Source organism: Palaemon carinicauda, chromosome 18, assembly GCF_036898095.1.
Source record: "Palaemon carinicauda isolate YSFRI2023 chromosome 18, ASM3689809v2, whole genome shotgun sequence".
NCBI lineage: Eukaryota > Metazoa > Arthropoda > Malacostraca > Decapoda > Palaemonidae > Palaemon > Palaemon carinicauda.
In genome coordinates this window covers 108,453,287-108,472,956 of record NC_090742.1, presented here as the reverse complement: position 1 = coordinate 108,472,956, position 19,670 = coordinate 108,453,287, and the positions used below count along the sequence as shown (strand labels likewise).

Below are 19,670 nucleotides of genomic sequence, written 5' to 3'. Positions count from 1 at the left end.
AAACTATACACTTCAGCCGAGTACTGGGGATTAATTCAAACTAGGCCTAGGTTGGTAAATTACAGAAAAAAATCTTTACCTGAGGCCATAGTGACTGTGGGATGTAAGCCCGAGAACAAGCAGAGCACTTTTGACCACAGTATTCAAAGGCAGAACGGATGGTCCCAGTAACAACAGAGGTGACATCAGCAGAAGGATGAACCAGATGATAATTTTTACCACCACATTCTCCAATCAGTTTTGGGAAATTGACATAATTAGAGAGATTCTGCCCTACTTGCGTCCATAATCTTTGGAATGTCCTGAAAAACAAGGCTTATGAAATATCTGTGAATAGTTAACAGGTAATAGTAAATAAAATCATACAAAAAAAATCAAATCAAGAGGTCAATGAAGATATAATTTAAATGGGATATAATAATTTTAAAATGCTACAATCACTTTATACTTATCAAACTGATAACTGAGATGATTAAATATAAAAGAGTAATATTCTAGCTAGATTAAAATATGTAAAACGGTTTGATATGGAACATTATATCTACTCCAATATGAATCACTATATGAAGCTAATAGTTCATAAAACTATTAGCATGGATTTTTGAATTTCCTCAGCATTTTACACACTAAATATTGCCTTTATACCCATTGCATAGTTCAGTACAATTATATAAAATGAGTTCAAAGACACTACTGACAAATTTCTAGACTCTTAATGGGATTGCCTCCTGATTTTTTCTTAAATGAGAGATGAGAATTGGATCAACTTATAATTTGGGTGAGAGATGAAAAGTGAAAGCTAGAAAGCAAAAGAGTTAGGGATGAAGGGAAACTGCTAAAGACCTATATTGCTTTCTACAATGTGACATGCAAGCCACTTCCAGAGGTATCCCATACAGAGTACTACATAGAGACTCAGATATAGTATCAAAGACATCAGAAGAGGTCATGAAAAAAAAATATCCATTTCCTTCTTCCCTTGCAAATCTGATAGCTTAAAGTATCACACACTTTTTGACCTCTTCAATAGTACCAAGCTTCTGATTGTGAAACACCAAAGGACTTAATAGCTTGCCAAAAGCTAGTCCTAAGAATGGGAAAATTAGGGAAATGAATTACTCAGTAACGGCACATGGAATTCGTATAAAACAGAGCTGGCAAATGAAAAGTATGATAGCTATTAAACAAAACCCCTAGCACCAGGAAGCTCAAGGAACTCACATAATGCAACTACATCTCCAAATAATTACCTCTTTGACGACAAGTAGACGTGATATAATAATAATGTTTATTGGACAAAAAATATTTACATACAAAGATTTACAAAAAGAAAAAAAGACTCAGTCCAAACCCATGTGGAGCAGATCTCTTCGGGCAATAATACAACTAAAACAATATCATCAATTAAGTAAAAATAAAAAATAAAGTAAATATGGATATAGATATACAAAATGTACGCATACATATACATAATCATATGTATACAAGTAGATACATATAAATGAGATTCTTAGCCTAAAAACAAATGGAAATGCATATTTATATGATAAAGAAGGATTGTATTTGAAAGCTAATGGTATATACATTGAAAAATTGTAGATATTAAGCAAAAAAACTCAGTAAAAGAATTAGTTTTACAAATAAAAAATATTCTAAACAATGAAACATACTTGCGTTGTGGTTAGGTAGGCAAGTATAAATATTTATGAATAAAGCTTAATACCCAGATAACAGGAGATTTGTATATGATTTCTTAAAAGATCGAACGCTAAGCAGTGCCTTTAGATAAGCGGGCAGAGTATTCCAAAGTTTAATACCTTGGTATAGATACGATTGCTCGCATCTATTAATACGTATGAAAGGAAGAGTTAAGTTTGAATTTCTTGTTCCATATGGATGAACTGATTGTTCCTGAATTATTTTTCGTCTTAAATCTGGAAACTTGTTCAAAATAAGTGTTTGGAACATCATATTCATTAAGGAGAGCTTATAAGTGTCTTCCAGCTTCAATATCGAGAGAGACCGGAAGAGTGGCGATGTATGAGCTAAGTAATCACTGGAGCTTATGATTCTTACCAGTCTTTTTTGAATTACAATTAATGGTTGCAAGACATTTCTACTACTACTCCCCCACGCCGTATTGCAGTAATTTAGGTGAGGAGATACTAACGAGTGATACAATTGTTTAATAACATATAAGGGGAAATACTCTTTTAATCTATATATGATACCCATTACTTTGGCAATTTTATTAACTGTCATATTTACATGCTCACAGAAAGTTAGTTTATTATCAAGAATTATCCCTAAAAATTTACCACTGGACTTCTGATCCAGAGTGTGATTTCCTACAGCAACCCTTATGTTATCCGGAACTCTACGTAGAGAAAAGATTATGAAGTATGTCTTTCTTTCATTTAAGGTTAACTTATTTGCTAGTAGCCAGTTTTTTACATGAGTTAAATCAGCAGTTAGTGTATCACAGAGGGAGTAGATATTTTTATGTCTAAAATGAAGTGTAGTGTCATCGGCAAAGAGTATGGAGCTTAACCTACCTACTGATCGAGGTAGATCATTGATATAGGCCAGGAAAAATAACGGGCCTAGGACTGATCCCTGGGGAACACCTATTTTGACATCCATAACCTCTGAGAGATGGCCATCGAGGGTCACAAATTGTTTTCGACTCGTTAAGTAGGATTTTAGTAAGAGTAACGCATTTCCATGTATTCCATAATGTTCGAGCTTTTTAAGCAGCACATCATGAGACACTGTGTCAAAGGCTTTACTCAAATCTAAAAAGACCGCACCAAGGTATTCATTTTTATTCATCGCATTGTAGATATTTTCAAGAAGGTCATTTACAGCATCACCTGTACTAACGCCACGCAGAAAGCCATACTGACAGGTAGAAAAGATATTACATCTAATAAAGAAAGAGTAGAGTCGATTGTACAATAATTTTTCAAAAATTTTATTCAATAAGGGAAGGCAACTTATTGGTCTATAGTTATTGACATCCGATTTATCACCAGACTTATGTAGCACAGTAACGCACGCTATTTTAAAAATGTCAGGATAAATGCCAGAGGCAATACAACGGTTGAACAATAAGGATATAGGAAAGGCAAGTAAACTAGCATTATTCTTATATAGTTTGGTAGGGGGAGAATGAATATTTGCTTTTTTGTTCTTTAGTTTTTTATAATGTTGATTACTTCAAGTGGAGTGCTGATTTGAAGGAGGCAAATAGGAATGAAAATCTAACTGATTATTTTGAGGCAGGGCATCTCGGAGAGTAATGCCGATTGTAGAGAAATGAAGATTAAAAGCATTTGCAATCTGTTGGCTGTCAGTAATAGTTTCTCCGTTACGACCAATGAGTTTTCTTAGCGACGTGCGCTTTTTCTTTCCAGGTCTAAGGGACGAGTTTATGAGATCCCAGGATTTTTTAGCATCTTTTCGGAGTTGATCAAAAGTACTATCAAAATATTTTTTCTTTGCCACGCGAATTAATGTAAGCAACATATTACAATAGTTACTATAGCGTTGGGCACTATAAGCACCCAATTTCATTCTTCGATATAAATTATGTTTAATGTTAATTGATTTCAGTAGCCCTTTGGAGAGCCACTTATTCACCAATCTTTTAACACTTACATATTTTGTTTTTAAAGGAAAGCATTCATTGAAAAAGCTGTCTATTTCATCCGTAAAAGAGGCCGCACCCAGGTGAGGATCTAATGAGGCTTGACCATATTCGGACCAGTCTTTCCCCCTCAGGAGTTCCGTGAATTTCCTGTCATTCACTTCGCTCATATCTCTGAATTGAATTTTTATTTTGTTTTCTACGTTGTTTAATATAGGCATTAATAGACTACAGAAAATTGGGAAATGATCTGTGATATCTGCTAAGAATATCCCACTATTACCAACAAGATTATTATTAGCCCAAATATGGTCGATACAAGACAGCGAGTCCTTCGAGCCGACTCTTGTTGGTCTAGTTATTGACGGGCAAAAGTCAAAAGATCGCATTGTGTTAATCAGTCTGCGGGTGGTCTCGCTCTCCCCTTCCCTCATTAAGCAGATGTTAAAGTCCCCAAATATATATTTGTTTCAAATATTCATTGAAAACTGAATTTTGCTCCTAAGCAAAAAATAGCTTTATGCTATGCTTCGTTAAACTTCATCGCTATGGGTCTGGAATAACAAATCGACCCGCATATTTGCTACTTACGTGCCAAATGCTACAGTCGGCGATTTTTTCAAGTAAGCTAAGAGTACGAAGCCCATGTGTGTATACTTTGGAATGTTTAGGTTAGATGTATGCCTTTGATCGTTATTTAAATTATACTAAACAATGCATATGGACTTGGGGAGTATTTTAGTCATGTTTGGAAGTATCTGTTACAGTTCTACAGACTTTTATAAAGGACCAAGATGGCTTCTTGGATTTTCTCAAGAAAGCCAAAATGATGTAAATGTAAGTTCTTCTTCAACATCTGAGCAGAACTTGGATTATACATGTGCTTTTGGACTCCCATTTATCCTGACACTAAGGAAAATCAGGCTCAAGTTGCTAAAAATTATTCTGATGACTCAGACAAAAATATAAAAACGGATGCGAGTGTATTGAATTTGGGATCTGAGTATTTGCCAAGTGATTAGAGGGGGGAATTTCAGTGACAATAATGTGGGGAAAGGTGAAAATGATAGTGAAAGTGCTTGTCCTTGTATCTACGATATCAAGAAACATGGAAATTTTGTTGGAAAGGAGTCTCGTGTAAAGGGGGGCACTGTTGGTGTTCGAGGTTATTTTGAGAGCAGTTTGGGGGTGTTGGTGATGTTGAAAGTTGTAATATTGGAATTGGTATTGAATATACAGTTGGATATGGTGTTAGGAGTGGTGTTGGAAATGCTTTTGGAGATTGTTTTGAGAGGGGTTTTTATGTTGTTGGTAGTGGATTCTGATCCTGAAATGGATCATCAGACTAGCCCTGGGTGTCACAGGCTCCGTGGTGTTCGCTGTCCCTGTAGGGAAGGCTGTTCTACTCGTCAGAGGGAAAGGGAAAGAGGTGTGAATGCGTGTTACTTGTTCAGACGACAAAGCTGGGTGAATATAGGACCAAACACTCCCAAAGCTCCACCCTTTCACAGATAATACTCAGATAACAGTGACACCAACTGTAAATATAGTTGGTTTTCCGCAAATATTCGTCACAAAGGAATTGCTGGACTTCCTAGTTGAAGAAGCCAATACTTATACCTTCTAAAGTGGGAAGAGATGCATTGGAGTGATATAACTAGGAGGATTCCAGTGGGGTTGGAAGAAATAGCAAGTTTTCTGGGCATAGTCATCATTACGGGTTTCCTTCCTCTGCCCAAGACACTGATGTTTTGAGGTTAAATCAGGATTCACTTAATATCAAGCTTCTCTCAGCTGATGTTCTGCACTCACATTAAGGTTACAAATTGGAAGCCATACCTCTGGACAATGCTAACATAGTGTTTCAAGTCCGTCTACGTTCAGAAATGGAGAACCTCCAGGGGTGTTTCAAGTCTGTCTACGTTGTTGGATAAAGGCATGATGCCTTACAAGTGCCGTATGTCACAAAGTATATAGCCCGTAGAAACCCAAACCTGTACATGATTTGTGAGGCGAAGTTACGGTATGCGCTTAACATTATCATTTACTCATTACTTCATTTACCTTGAGGGATATTGTGCTCATGCTCCTGGATCCCTATCTTGGCTGTGCTTATTGCATTTTCATGGACAACTACTACAACTCCTGGATTGGGTAAAGGAATTACACAGGATTGGTGTCCATTGTTGGGGGACTCTTCATCTTACGAAGAGGTGCACCACTTGTGCTGAAGGCTTTCCACAGGAATGGGAACACCTTTGTCCTCTGCTGGCAGGATGGGTGCAACTCAAAATATCTCCAGTGCATTACAAGGTTTTCTGTCTAAAAGGCTAAAACATTAAGAAAGTTTTGCAACCTAAACCAATGCTGAACAATAAAAGACCTTCAGTAAAGGTAATTTTCCATTGTCAACAAGGAGTCCGAGATAGGTGAAGTTCTAAAGCCGCCTGTGGCCAATCTGATATCAGTATGTTTTGTAGAATCTAAAATCTTTAAATGGCTCGGGGTGGCTGAGAAGTATATTTCACACCTGTAACTAATTTTTGAAAAAAATTAAAGCCTTGCACATTTATAAAATAGTTTTGAGGTCTGCCCCAATGATATATGGGACAGAAATTTTAAAAGATTTAGATTAGAACCTCGACATTTAACTTTTAAGGCTTTCAAGTGACGAACCCTGTCAGCCTGCAGTCAAATATAAACTCTAAAAATTTAGCGTCACTTACGCATGAGATTCGTTGATCTTTGATGAAAAAATCTGGGTCTGCATGTACTCCCAGAATATGACAGAAATGGAACAGTAGTTTTTCTTGTCGAAAACTTGAATCCACTCATTGAATAATTTTGTCAATTGAGAGTTGTAGTTTTCTCTCAACCACTGCCATTCTAGCTCCAGCAAATGATATGGAGAGATCATTTACAAAGAGTCTAGACAGTGAGCATAGACTTCCTGAAGAAGTTACCTTGTAATGCAGTCCCTGCAATTCTCAACACATTCCCCATGACCATCAAGGATTTCCTATAAATGGTAGATGAGGTTCACCTGTCCTGACAGTAGCAAAACCCACTGAAACACCCATAGCAGTGATTCCCCCACTGCCCCTGTACACCATTCAAGGAACAAGAAGCATTTTATCAAAGGTCCTTCAAACCAAGGGGCCTTCCATTGGATATTTGGTAGTAAGGCATGAAAGTGTGAGCAGGGATTGTATGCTGTATGCAGAAGAGCTGTGGCAGTGGCCGAACTAACTAAATGTCAGTGACAGCCAGATCTATCCTCCTATCACCCAGAGCTTTCTTCACTCCATCCATCCCCTCAAACCTTGGCCTTCCTATTGTTTCTCCCATCAACTCTTGCATTCATCACCTTCTTAAGCAGACAGCTATTTTCCATTCTCTCAACATGGCCAAACCACCTCAACACATTCATATCCACTCTAGCTGCTAAGTCATTTCTTACACCCGTTCTCACCCTCACTACTTCGTTCCTAACCCTATCTACTCTAGGTACACCAGCCATACTCCTTAGACACTTCATCTCAAACACATTCAATTTCTGTCTCTCCATCATTTTCATTCCCCACAACTCCGATCCATACATCACAGTTGGTACAATCACTTTCTAATACAGAACTCTCTTTACATTCATGCCCAACCCTCTATTTTTTACCATTCCCTTCACTGCCCCCAACACTTTGCATCCTTCATTCACTCTCTGACGTACATCTGCTTCCACTCCACCATTTTCTGCAACAACAGACCCCAATTACTTAAACTGATCCACCTGCTAAAGTAACTCTTCATTCAACATGACATTCAACCTCGCAATAAACGGAGTTTGAGAGAAGCGAAAAATCTATTTTTGGGTGAGATAGCCATGTCGTCCTGATGGAAGGTTCCTTTAGTAGCTTCCTTAGGGTATATATGACTACAGTGGATATTCCCAGAGAATTAAACTAAAGGTTTCCAGAATTCTAACTTCTGGCGCGAGTACCCTAAAGGTTTCCCTTTAAGATATCGCATAATAACGGGACGTATTCTTGACATGCCACATAGCTATCTGCACCCCACATAGCATTTACGCTTCGAGGGGGAAGCTGGTGGAAAGATATGGGAGGAGCCGTTACAAAGTTCTCCTCCTCCATTACTGTTATTGGTACTCGGATGACGTCATAAGCGACGCCATCTTGGCTGACGTCATCACCGCCCGGGAACTCCATTCCTTTTGGTGTCAAGGCCAGCCCCATGATACAGTAAGATCAGGAGGGGGGCCTGCAAAGGCCTAATAGAGAAATAAGGCGGGTCCATCAGGAGGACATGGCTATCTCACCCAAATAGAGTTTTCGCTTCTCTCAAAATCCGTTTTTTGGGGGCAGGCCATGTCGTCCTGATGGAAGTGTACCAGAGAATTAATGCATCGTGGAATTTTTCCCCTTAGTAGTGCCTTCGACATCTAGACAATATTCCTTTGGTCTAATGACCCAAGAGACCTGTGACATTACCGGTATATGTCACTTCAGTTAAGCATGTACTATGTTACTGCTTCCTGCCCCCAGCAGGGATAAGTCCTATTGGACTTATTGAAAGTCTCGAAGTTGCATGATAAATGAAACTCATCCAGCATCAAGAAGTACCTGCCGGTTCCAGAGCAAGGTAATAGGTAAGGTAAGTATAACGTGTTGGAATAAATTACCTCGGTCTAGATGAGTTTGTTTAAGCGGAGGAACAATAGAATTTTGTTGTTCAATCATTTTATACAGAATAGAGGGATAGTAAAACTCTCAAACAGTTTTTTATTACAATGTTAGGGCGAAATAAGATGCACAAAAACAGCAAATTCATTTATTGGCAATAAATAAGAATTAGCATACGTAAAAGTATTAAATGTAAATTGTAATAGAATGTAAATTAGTTACATAGACTTGGGACATTAGTGGAAATAGTTGTGGTATCTGAAAAGAAAAACTTGCCATCACACATGTTAATTCTGTAATAATTGTAGTGTCTTTCTAAAAATGTCTTAGATACACTTCATGTTTGAAACACGTGGCACAAGTGTTTTAGTCTATGTGACTTCACCTTAGTATATTTAGAAAAGTCCGTAGTGTCACTCGGTGACACTATTTTCACTATGTTGCGCACTAGGGTCAACACAGACACCATTAGAGTTAGAGTCCCATATAACTCACTGTTCATCGCAGCACTAAGCAGCAGGTTTTAACACACTACCTGCAGCTACCACGAAATGTTTAATTTCTTACACCTGCTTCGTGTAGTGTTTAAAGAACACTCTCGATGACTTCCATCCCGTGAATAAGCGGAGACTCTCAAAGTCCATCGACTGGAAGAAATTCAGGGAAGAGGCGACTTTCCTGGGATCGTGACCTGTGGGTGTACTGTCAGGATCCGCTCTGTGAATGAAGTAGGTGATCTTCGCCCTTCGTTGTTTAAGTGACAAGTCGGAACCCGATGTTTCCCCTTTAAAGAGCTGTCCTCCACCGAAGTCTGAAGTTCTTCGAAGATAGACCTTTAGACTCTCCACTGGACACAGGGAGACATCTTCCTTCAGAGGGCAGATTCTCCAGGGACCCTACCTCTTGGTGGATAGCTCGTTCTTGGCGAGAAACGTTGGGTCAGGAAAGAGGGTGAGTTCGCCTGTTTCTGCGAACTGGATCTGGCCTGCTTCCCTTGATAATGCCACTATTTCACTAACTCTAGCCCCCAGGCTAGAGCAAACAAGAAAATCACTTTCTGGGTCAAATCTTTCAGAGGACAAGTTTTGTTGTCCAAACCTGAGGCAAAATGTAGCACCTTGTCAAGAGACCAGAAGATGGGTCTCGGGGGGACTGCAGGTCTGAGTCTAGCGCATGCCTTCGGCAACTTGTTGAAGATTTCGCTAGACAGGTCTATTTGGAAGGCGTATAGTAAGGGTCTTGTCAGGGCCGATTTGCAAGTGGAAATCATGTTGGCTGCCAAGCCTTGTCCATGGAGGTGAATGAAGAAGGACAAGCAAAAATCCATTGAAATTTCCTTAGGATTTCTTGCCTTGACAAAGGACACCCATTTCTTCCAAGATGACTCATATTGCCTTCTGGTAGATTTTGTTTTATATTCTACTAAGAAGTCTAAGCTTTCCTTCGAGATCCCAAACCTCTTCTTGACGGCTAGGGAGAGAAAATCATAGGATGAAGGTCTCGGGTTTTCTGTGATGAAGTGAAGACAATCGACTTCTGAACTTGTTGGGATAGAACTGGGTCCGGCAGGGGAATTAGCTTGGGTCGTAACTCCAGGATCAATGGGAACCAGTTGCTCCGGGGCCACTTGGGAGCCACTAGGGCCGCTATTCCTTGGAAGGATCTCAGCTTGGTGAGTACTTTTAGCAGAAGGTTGGGTGGAGGGAACAGGTAAATCTTGGTCCATCTGTTCCAATCCAGGGACATGGCGTCCACCGCTTCCGCTCGGGGGTCCTCGTATGGGGCCACGTAGCGAGGAAGTTTCTTGTTGTCACTCGTTGCGAAGAGGTCGATCTGCAGTTCCGGGACTTTTTGGGAGATGAAGGAGAATGAGTTTGCGTCTAGGGACCATTCTGACTCTATCGGGGCTGTCCTGGATAGAGCATCTGCCGTCACGTTGCGGAATCCTTGTAGGTGAACTGCTGAGAGGTGCCACCTTTTCTTCTCCGCCAGGCGGAAGATGGGCAACAACACTTGGTTGAGTTGGGGCGATCTTGAGCCCTGACGATTAAGACATCTGACCACTACGTCGCTGTCCAGGGTCAGTCGGATGTGGACTGAGGGACGTGGAGACAGCCTCTTCAGGGTGAGAAGGACTGCCATGGCCTCCAAGATGTTGATGTGAAACGTCTTGAATAGGGGAGACCATGTTCCTTGAACTTGACGTTGATGGGAGTGACCCCCCCATCCTTCTAGCGATGCGTCCGTATGGATGACGACCGAGGGTGGAGGTAGTTGTAGAGGTACCGACTTTTTCAGTTTCTTGGCCTCCGACCGTGGCTTGAGGAGTGATCGTAGCAGAGTCGGCAGAGGTCTCTTGAGATCTCTTCGAGCGTTTGATGCGTATCTTGTCCAGAATCCCGATGCATCTTTTAGCTGTGCTCTTAGCACTGGGTCTGTCACTGAAGCGAACTGGAGGGAGCCGAGCACCCGTTCCTGTTGTCGTCTTGAAATCAGTTTGGATTTGGGAAGTCTCTTGACAGATATTGCTATTTCCTTTCTCTTCTTTAGTGGAATGGAAGACGGTGTGACTGGAGGTCCCAATGAATGCCTAGCCATTGGAACTTCTGAGCTGGAGAAAGTCGAGACTTTTTGGTGTTTATCTTGAAGCCCAAATATTCCAAGAATTGGATCACCTTTGTGGAAGCTTGCAGGCATTCTTCTTCTGATGCTGTCCACACCAACCAATCGTCCAGGTAAGCCATCACCTGGACGCCTTGTAGGCGTAGTTGTTGAACGATTGTCTCTGCGAGCTTCGTGAAGATCCTTGGGGCTATGTTTAGCCCGAAGGGCATGGCTCTGAAGGCGTACTGTCTTCTTTGAAGCCTGAATCCTAGGTAGGAGGAGGTCTGGCGATTCATTGGAATGTGCCAGCAGGCATCCGCCATGTCTATCGAGACTGTATATGCCTTTTGAGGCAGTAGGGGTCTTATATGCTGAAGAGTCAGCATTTTGAACTTGTCGTTCACGATGAACTTGTTGAGAGGGGACAAGTCCAGAATGACTCTGAGTTTGTCGGAGTCCTTCTTGGGAACACAGAATAGTCTTCCTTGGAACCTGATGGACTTTGTCCTCTTGATCACCTTCTTGTTCAAGAGTTCTTGGACGTATTCTTCCAGAACGGGGGTGAAGTGTTGGAAGAATCGGTGGAAAACTGGTGGTGGTGTTTCCCAGCTCCAGCCTAGTCCGTTCTTGATGATGCTGTGAGCCTAGGGATCGAAGGTCCAACGATCCGGAGTCTTCCTCCCACCGGAAGCATCTCATTGCTTCTGGTTGCCGGAGGGTTTACCTCCTCGACCGCCTGTTCCACTGCCTCCTTTCCCTCTGGAGGGACGTCTAGAGGAGTCTCTGCTGGTGCCTCTACCTCTGGGACGAAAGGTAGTCGACTGTCTCTCGTAGGCGGGCGTGAAGGCTGGTGACTGAGTCACCACTGGCTGGGGTACCAGTTGGAAGGTTTGTTGGGGCTGAGCCACCAACTGGGGAGCAGCGGTTGCAGGAAGCTGGTGTTTAGCCTGACAAGGCTGTGGACTCGGCTTCTTGGACTTCTTCTTCGGTTGGGGGCCCTCATCCGGAGAAGATTTCCTCTTTGATGACATGGCCCACTTTTGGAGAAGGTTCCTGTTCTCTGTGGCGGCCTTGTCAACAATCTCTTCACCAAGTCATTGGGGAAGAGATCTTTTCCCAAAATGTTAGAGGAAATCAGCTTCCTTGGTTCGTGTCTGACTGCGGCAGACGCAAACACGAACTCTCTGCAGGCCCTCCGTGCTCTGACAAAGCTATAGAAGTCTTTCGTCAGAGTCGCTAGGTGGGTCTTGGCTAAGACCATGTAGACGCCTGGGGTCCTCTGTTTCCCAGCCATTGTCTCCATTATCACTTGGAGGGAAAGGGAGGCGGCCAACCTCTCTTTCGTGTCCTGCTCCCGACGAAGAAGATACTCGGAGAGCTTGGGGAGGTTCTCACTGAACTGTCGTCCAGCGATGTCGGCCTCCAACTTTCCCACGGAGAAAGATAACTCGATGTCCTTCCACTTTTTGTCGTCGGGTGGTAGGGCGAGGAGAGGGGCTTACATTCCTCCAATGTAGGGCAGGGTTTCCCTTCCTCCACCGCCTTCAGTACTGCTAAGAGAGACTTCTCCGCGAAGGTGAAGACCATGGTGTTTGGAGCAAGAAAGGACGGGTGTTTCTTGCTAAGGGCAGGCACCTTAGAGTTGGTGTAGCCCTTGTCCTTCAAACAGCCAGCTAGCAGGGATTGAGCCTTAGCGTGGTCAAACACGATGACCTCCTTCGGCTCAGTTTCTTCCTTAGAAACAGGTTCTGACTTGAGGCGGATGTAGCAATCTGGATACGCCTCAAAACTAGGCCAGAATTCCACCTCTTCAAGGGGGACGGCGCCTAGTTTGTCGTTGACGAAGATCCTGCCGCTTGTGATGGGCATGTGCTCAGCATGCCTCCATGGGTTAGTCACGGAGCAAGTAGGAAGGTCTTTAACATTCATCCTCCTCTGAGGCTCGCATTGCTTCATCAAGCGAAGGATTTCTTTCTTGAAATCCTCATCCCTCTTGCGGAGCCTCTCCTCGAGGACCGCCATCATGGCCTGAAAGTTGTCCATGGAATCATCCGTTCTTGTGGGCATAGGAGTGGACGATGTAGAGGGGACAGAAGCTATGAAGGGCGCAGCGGCGCCTTCTTCTTCGGAGTCAGGAGCCGTTATAGGTTCCTCGTCTTGACCTTCAGCCATCAGGGTCCTCTCGGTGATGTCCGACACCTCTGACATCCTGCCATCGTTGTCGAGATGGATGTCCTGGAGTGCGTCCGAAACGTCTGGGTCGACCGTCAGTTAGACGCAGGGGATCTCGGGTTTGGGGATGACAGCATCCGCAGATGCTTTAGGAAAGAGCATAGCTCTCATCTTTTTGCTGGGAAGATAGGGCCCCGTGGCGTTCTTTTGGAAACCACGCACCCAATTGCGCAGTTTCTCTCGAGCGATGTCCCTTGCCTCCGCAGACTGGGGAGTCTAGAACGCCTCATGGAACAGGTCCTTGCAAGTCGTGCAAACCTGCGGGTCCCAGTACCTCAGAGATCCCTGGGTGGCGGAGAACCCACGCCAGGTAGCCGTAGAAATCACGGCGCCGAACGCTGCAGAGGGCGCTCTCACACCGGATGTACTCCTCCTTTCCAGAGGCAGAAGAAGCTGAAGATTGCGACATGCTGCAGTAAATAGCGAAACAACTGAGAAAAAACACTTGGTCAAAGACGCTACTACAAAAGGAATGGAGTTCGCGGGCGGTGATGACGTCAGCCAAGATGGCGTCGCTTATGACTTCATCCGAGTACCAATAACAGTAATGGAGGAGGAGAACTTTGTAACGGCTCCTCCCATATTTTGCCACCAACTTCCACCTCCCCTCGAAGCGTAAATGCTGTGTGGGGTGCAAATAGCTATGTGGCGTGTCAAGAATACGTCCCCTGTTATTATGCGATATCCTAAAGGGAAATCTTAAGGGTACTCGCGCCAGAAGTTAGAATTCTGGAAACCTTTAGTTTAATTCTCTGGGAATATCCACTGTAGTCGTATATACCCTAAGGAAGCTACTAAAGGCACCTTCCATCAGGATGACATGGCCTGAGCCCAAAAAAAGAATTATCAAGTAAGGTTATGATAATTTTGCCAGTATTGAAATTGCTTCATGCTGAGCTGGCATGTGGTTGGAATTGTGCCACCAACCGTGAGGTAAGATGTGCAATATTATTCCAAGATTTGTGAAAGTGTTTATTCTTGAGTTGCCAGGCTAACTGTGCAGCGTAACCAGTAGGTTAAGTAGGAGTACAGTATAGCTACGCTACGAATTGCATGTTGTTTGACATAGGATCGTTGTCCTAAACGAAGATTTTGTATTACAGGGTACCTGTTTGGATTACCTGCTATTGTACTAGCACTTGCAAGAAATAAGAATTAAAAAGACCCCGGGAATCAGCCTTTCCCTCAACCTCCACTACAAATGAAAATCCGTCCTTCTCCACATCAAGTGCCAAGTTAAATCTAAGACTAGGCTTACAGTATTAGTCTATGTATATGAGGTACATGGGATTAGCTTATGCCAAGGTTTGGTTTGCTATAGATAGGCTAGCCAGGAATAAGTTGATTGTCCTAAATTGAATGGTAGCCTCCAAACGTGAGTCAGGATAATTGACGACGGTAAGAGTTCAATGAAAAGTCATTTAATAACATGACAGTACTCTCATATAATTACAATACAGTTAGTCTACGTCTAAGTCCACTTGACTGTATGGACAGTGAGAGGATTTGTATGAATGGGTAAATATTGAAAGAATAAGTTTTATTATGAAATATTTCCTTATTTCAATTAATACTACCGTATACAGTATTTATATACTGATTACCACACTCAGGTAGATAGTGATCATGGTAGATGCAGCTGGGATATTCAAATCCACATAAATGTAAACAGAAAATATACATTAGATAAAATAAAAGCTTAACAAAAATAACAACAATAATAATAATAAATTGAATAATAATATTAGTAATAATATTAATAATGTACATAAAACTTATAAGATTTTAACATACGGGACTGAGCCGGTGAAGTTTATTGCAGCAAGATAAGGAGACTTTGTAATAGTGTCGCCAAAAACGGGACCATCGGCAGGAATGAAACTAACAACTCCACCAGGAACACCAACTTCTCGCATGATCTTGTAGACCATATAATTACTGATAACAGCTGTATCAGATGGTTTCCATAAAACAACATTACCCTGCAAAAAATAAGCTTGTATTATTATGAGACCCAATTTCATAATTTGTAATACAAAATGGATTTTTAAAACCATTTTTTAACTAACCCATCAGTCATCATAACCATAATCAAGAGGTCAAAAATTCCCTAGACACAAAAAACAGAAGCACAACCCCTCACTTAGTCAGGCATCCTCTGGGCAACCCCACTCATGGTTTCAATGGTAGTTATTAATTCCTGCACAGGTCCACACTTTTAACTATAAAAACTGACTGGTTTCTATAAGAGTATGGACATCATATAAATAAACATAATTTAACCTCATCAGTTTAGATTCCTTTGAGTGGCTATCTATGAATGAAACCTTTTTTGTATAAAAATGGCAGCCAGGACATTGAGGTATGCAATCTTCAGAATAAACAAGATCAGAAAATCAAATCTTCATACTAATAAGGAATTGAAAGCAAGACCAGAACTTTGTGATAGGGCTATAAATATCTCTAATAAAATAGAGAAAACATAAAAGAAAAACCTCACCAGCCATGCAGGGATTCCATACCACAAGTGATATGACCTTGAACTATGCAAAGTATAGCTCAGGAAAAGTGGACAAGACTTACAGTAGCTGGGCATCACCCCTAATTTTGGCCCAATGCAATCACAGAGCCATGAATTTCAGCCCAATGCAATCACAGAGCCATGAATTTCATAATTTTGAATGAAAGTCATATCTAACTCAAAATCGTCATGAACCCAATTAGATGATAAAAAAAAATTGGAATCTCATATCATTCAACCAAATTGATTTGAAGTATATTAATGCTTGGAGTTACTTAACCAACAATGAAACTATTGTGGGCATTCTCTACTCAATGATAGGAAAAACACATTAATAATCTATGAAGGGGTGTGTTTCTATTCATGCTACACATCACTAACAAGTGGTGAGATTAGCAGGCACAAGAAATGTTATGCTAAAAGGTGAGTCACACTTAGGGGTGATTCACACTATCGGTTTGTTCTTGGTTTGTTCTAGGTCAGTGGTTCTCAACCTTTTCAGCCCATGACACACCTAACAGTAATGGTAGGGATGTGTGACCCCGCCTTCCAATGAAGTGCCTTTGAGTCACACACATCCACAGTACATGCATATGGCAAAGATCATAACAACATAATAACACAAAATATGATAAGATAAATTGAAAAAAAAAACATGCATTGTAGAGTTAAAACTCTATTAATCTTTGGTTTTACTTTAACTGAAATAAGTAGAGTACTGTATAAGGTTTTGAATATGCAAGCCACAGTTAGCCATCATGAAATGTTACTATAAAACTAAATAAATATCAGGAAATTCCAAGGTAAAATTTTCTAATTACATATATATGATTAAGGAGAATAAAATCTTTTGAGATGAAGGATGCAGAGCAATGCAGAATATTTTGTAGATTTACTGTTAAATTTGTACAACCACTAATGAATTTACTAAACGATTCAAGAGACAAATAAGTATGAATAGGAAATAATTCCTTTGTTGAAAAATGGCTCATGCAGTTATTATGAATTACAGTATGTGTTTATAAAGCACAATCAAATATAATCATTAGTAACTTTAAACCAAAATTTGAATACTATATTCAGCCTTAAAATTATTTACAAAATAATAATATATGATTAAGGCACTGATATTACAAATTGGGAATTGGAAGAATTGTATGAATTTCTTGTGAGGTATCTATTAAATTTAAAGTACTGTACAATAATCATAGATGTTTAATTAAAATGGTCAGTATTTAGGCCTTTCTTTGGGGAACCACTAGTGGTGATTGGTTACTAGTATCCATATTCCAAAGAGAAAGATAGTACCTAATTATACAGGCCTTCGTCATGAATAAAGAATTCCACTTCGTGAGACTATAAAAGAAAATATACACGTAATTAACAAAAGGAACCTATTTCAGAACCAAACTTCAGAAACCAACCTGTTTGAGCTCAGGTTTCAAAGACGCATAGTTTCTATTCTCTATTACATGTTAACAAAAACAGAAAACATACTTAGCGACTTTGACTTTCCAAATTGGTGGCTACTTGAAATAAAAGAAGCTGGTTCCTTCAAGTACTTTAAATCACTCAATTCAAGCTTTAGAGAGAGCACTGTTTTTCTGGCGGAGGTTTAAATACTACTGACTCTGAGGGAAAAATACTCATCCCATTTTATTTTTTCTGCCCTACCACACACTACTGAACTAGTTTTTCGGAAGAGCTAAACGGTAACCATCAATTATTTACGACCGTACAACTCTACTAGTAATTTAATTCTCGACATCTCTCAAATATTTATACTAATTATTTATACAGTACTATTATTTATAATATTCAATCTATTATTTATTTATTAATTATTTATTTAATTTAAAAAGAACGAAATATACTTCACAGCACTTGATTAATTTGATTAGTATTTCGCCTCTTATTATTTACTAAACAAGTTCGACACACATTTCCATGCCAACCCTGAAATTTCTTTTATTTTACAACACATTCCCCTTAGAGGATTGCAATATAGACTATTGCAATGAACCCAAAGTACTTGCCTTATAATTACTTACTAATACATTAACATTTATTAATGGTTATCACAAATTGTGGATAACTTTATCCTCTCTCACTTCTTTAAAGAAGTAAGAGTAGCATTTTAAATCCTCACTGCAACAGTGTAGCATTTTAATTATGAATATTTATTAATACTACTTTTTAAATCCTCACTGCAAGTGTAGCATTTTTTAATTATGAATATTTATTAATACTACCTATTTATTACTAATATTTACAAATATATACAGTACCTTATAAGGCATCAATATTATCCCTCATCATTTTAAGAAATCTATCTGTAGCTTTCCTTTTGGGTCTACTAGACTGGCTAGGGTGAATTGACCTACTGTTATTACCCTCGTTTTGTTCTTGTGGTCTAGCCACTACCTCATTATTACAGTTTCCATTCACATTCATCTGGGTCGGAGTTTCTGCCTGACTTATAGATATTTCCATTGGATACAGATTGGATATGGAATGATATTCAATTGCTCCATTTCCTTGCTTAACTTTGACTGTTCTTACTTTATTATCAAAACCCAATACAAGTTACAACACTCTACCCATCATCCAAAAAGGTCTTGCTTTATTTACTGCTTTAATTAGCACAATATCTCCAACTTTTATTTTATTCTCCCATTTATTTTGATACACGTTTCTACAGTGTTCCCGTAGACTTAACAACTAATTTTCATACCACATGGTTTTAAAGTTGTTCAATATTTCCTCTTGGGTATTAAGAGCTTTATCCAATGAGGAGGAATCCTGTTCACCCCGCCATACATCCTCCTCATTCTTCCCCAAAAATAAGAGATGAATTACTATAAAGTCTCAAGAAAGAATTTGGAGTAATGCATTCAAGGTTAGGAGTACTAGCTCTATAAGTCAGGGGTCTTGAATTTACAGCTAGTTTTACATTTGATAGTGTGGTCATTAATTCAAAATAAGTTAATCTTGCCCTTCCAATAACCTTATAAAGGCAACCTTTCAAGACTCTTATTAACCTTTCCCAAGCAGCTCCCACCCAAGCCGAATATAAAGGGATTCTGATATGCTTTATTTGACACTTCTCCATTTCATTTAGGAACTCCTTTGATTTTAAAGAAGTTTCCAAAATGTTACCTCCTTTAATAAATGTTTTAGCATTATCACTATAAAGATATTGAGGAATGGAGTACATATTACAAAATCTCTGGAAAGCCAAAATAAAATTTCTTGTCGTCATATCTGGTAACAGTTTAAAATGCTCTGCTCTTATATTCAAACAAGTGAATACCAAAACAAACATTTTGACTGTTCCTCCACTTATGTCATCTTTAACCCAGAAATATCCAGTATAATCTATTCCTACATGATCAAAGGGCTTTACTAAATTCATATGATGCTTAGGCATGTCAACTACTTTTGGATATTTATAAGCCAGAGCATTATACTTTTGACATACTTTACAATTCCTTATTTCAGTCTTAACTGCCACTAACCCTTTGGGGATCCAAAATCCTTGTTCCCTAAAAAAATTTAAGGTAGTACCAGTACCCAAATGTTGCACCTTTTCATGACAATAATTAATTATTAATGTCAATTTATGCACTTTTGGAAGCAACACAGGATTGTAAAAATTATAGTCAAAATATAAGCACTTAGCAATCCTTCCTCTAGACCTTAATATGTCCTCTTCATCTACAAATAGATTTAAATTAGAGACTAGAGAAGGAAAATTTTTTTCTGATTTTACTTCTTTTTTCAGGAATTCTATTTCCTTAGAGAAACATTCACTTTGAGCTATTTTGGTCCAATACTTTTTGGCCCTTTCCCTTGGATCTAGCCTCCTGTAAGAGCAGCTTAACCTGACAGGGGAAATCATTTTGCCAAGACAGGAAGATGCCTAACACAGATTGATACTCTGATGTCCCGTTCTAAACTCAAAACCGAC

At 40.0% G+C, this 19,670-nt stretch overlaps 1 protein-coding gene across 1 annotated transcript in view; it reads right to left on the bottom strand.

The window, feature by feature from the left end:
* Positions 1 to 34: 34 nt before the first annotated feature.
* Positions 35 to 19,670, bottom strand: part of LOC137657943 (delta-1-pyrroline-5-carboxylate dehydrogenase, mitochondrial-like) — a 194,130-nt gene continuing 174,494 nt past the window's right edge. The window contains exons 7-8 of the mRNA XM_068392656.1: positions 14,974 to 15,161; positions 35 to 302 (exon numbers count right to left, since the gene is read on the bottom strand). Coding sequence (XP_068248757.1) covers positions 47 to 302; positions 14,974 to 15,161 — 444 coding nt within the window. The 3' untranslated portion in view covers positions 35 to 46. The remainder of the gene's footprint in view (positions 303 to 14,973; positions 15,162 to 19,670) is intronic.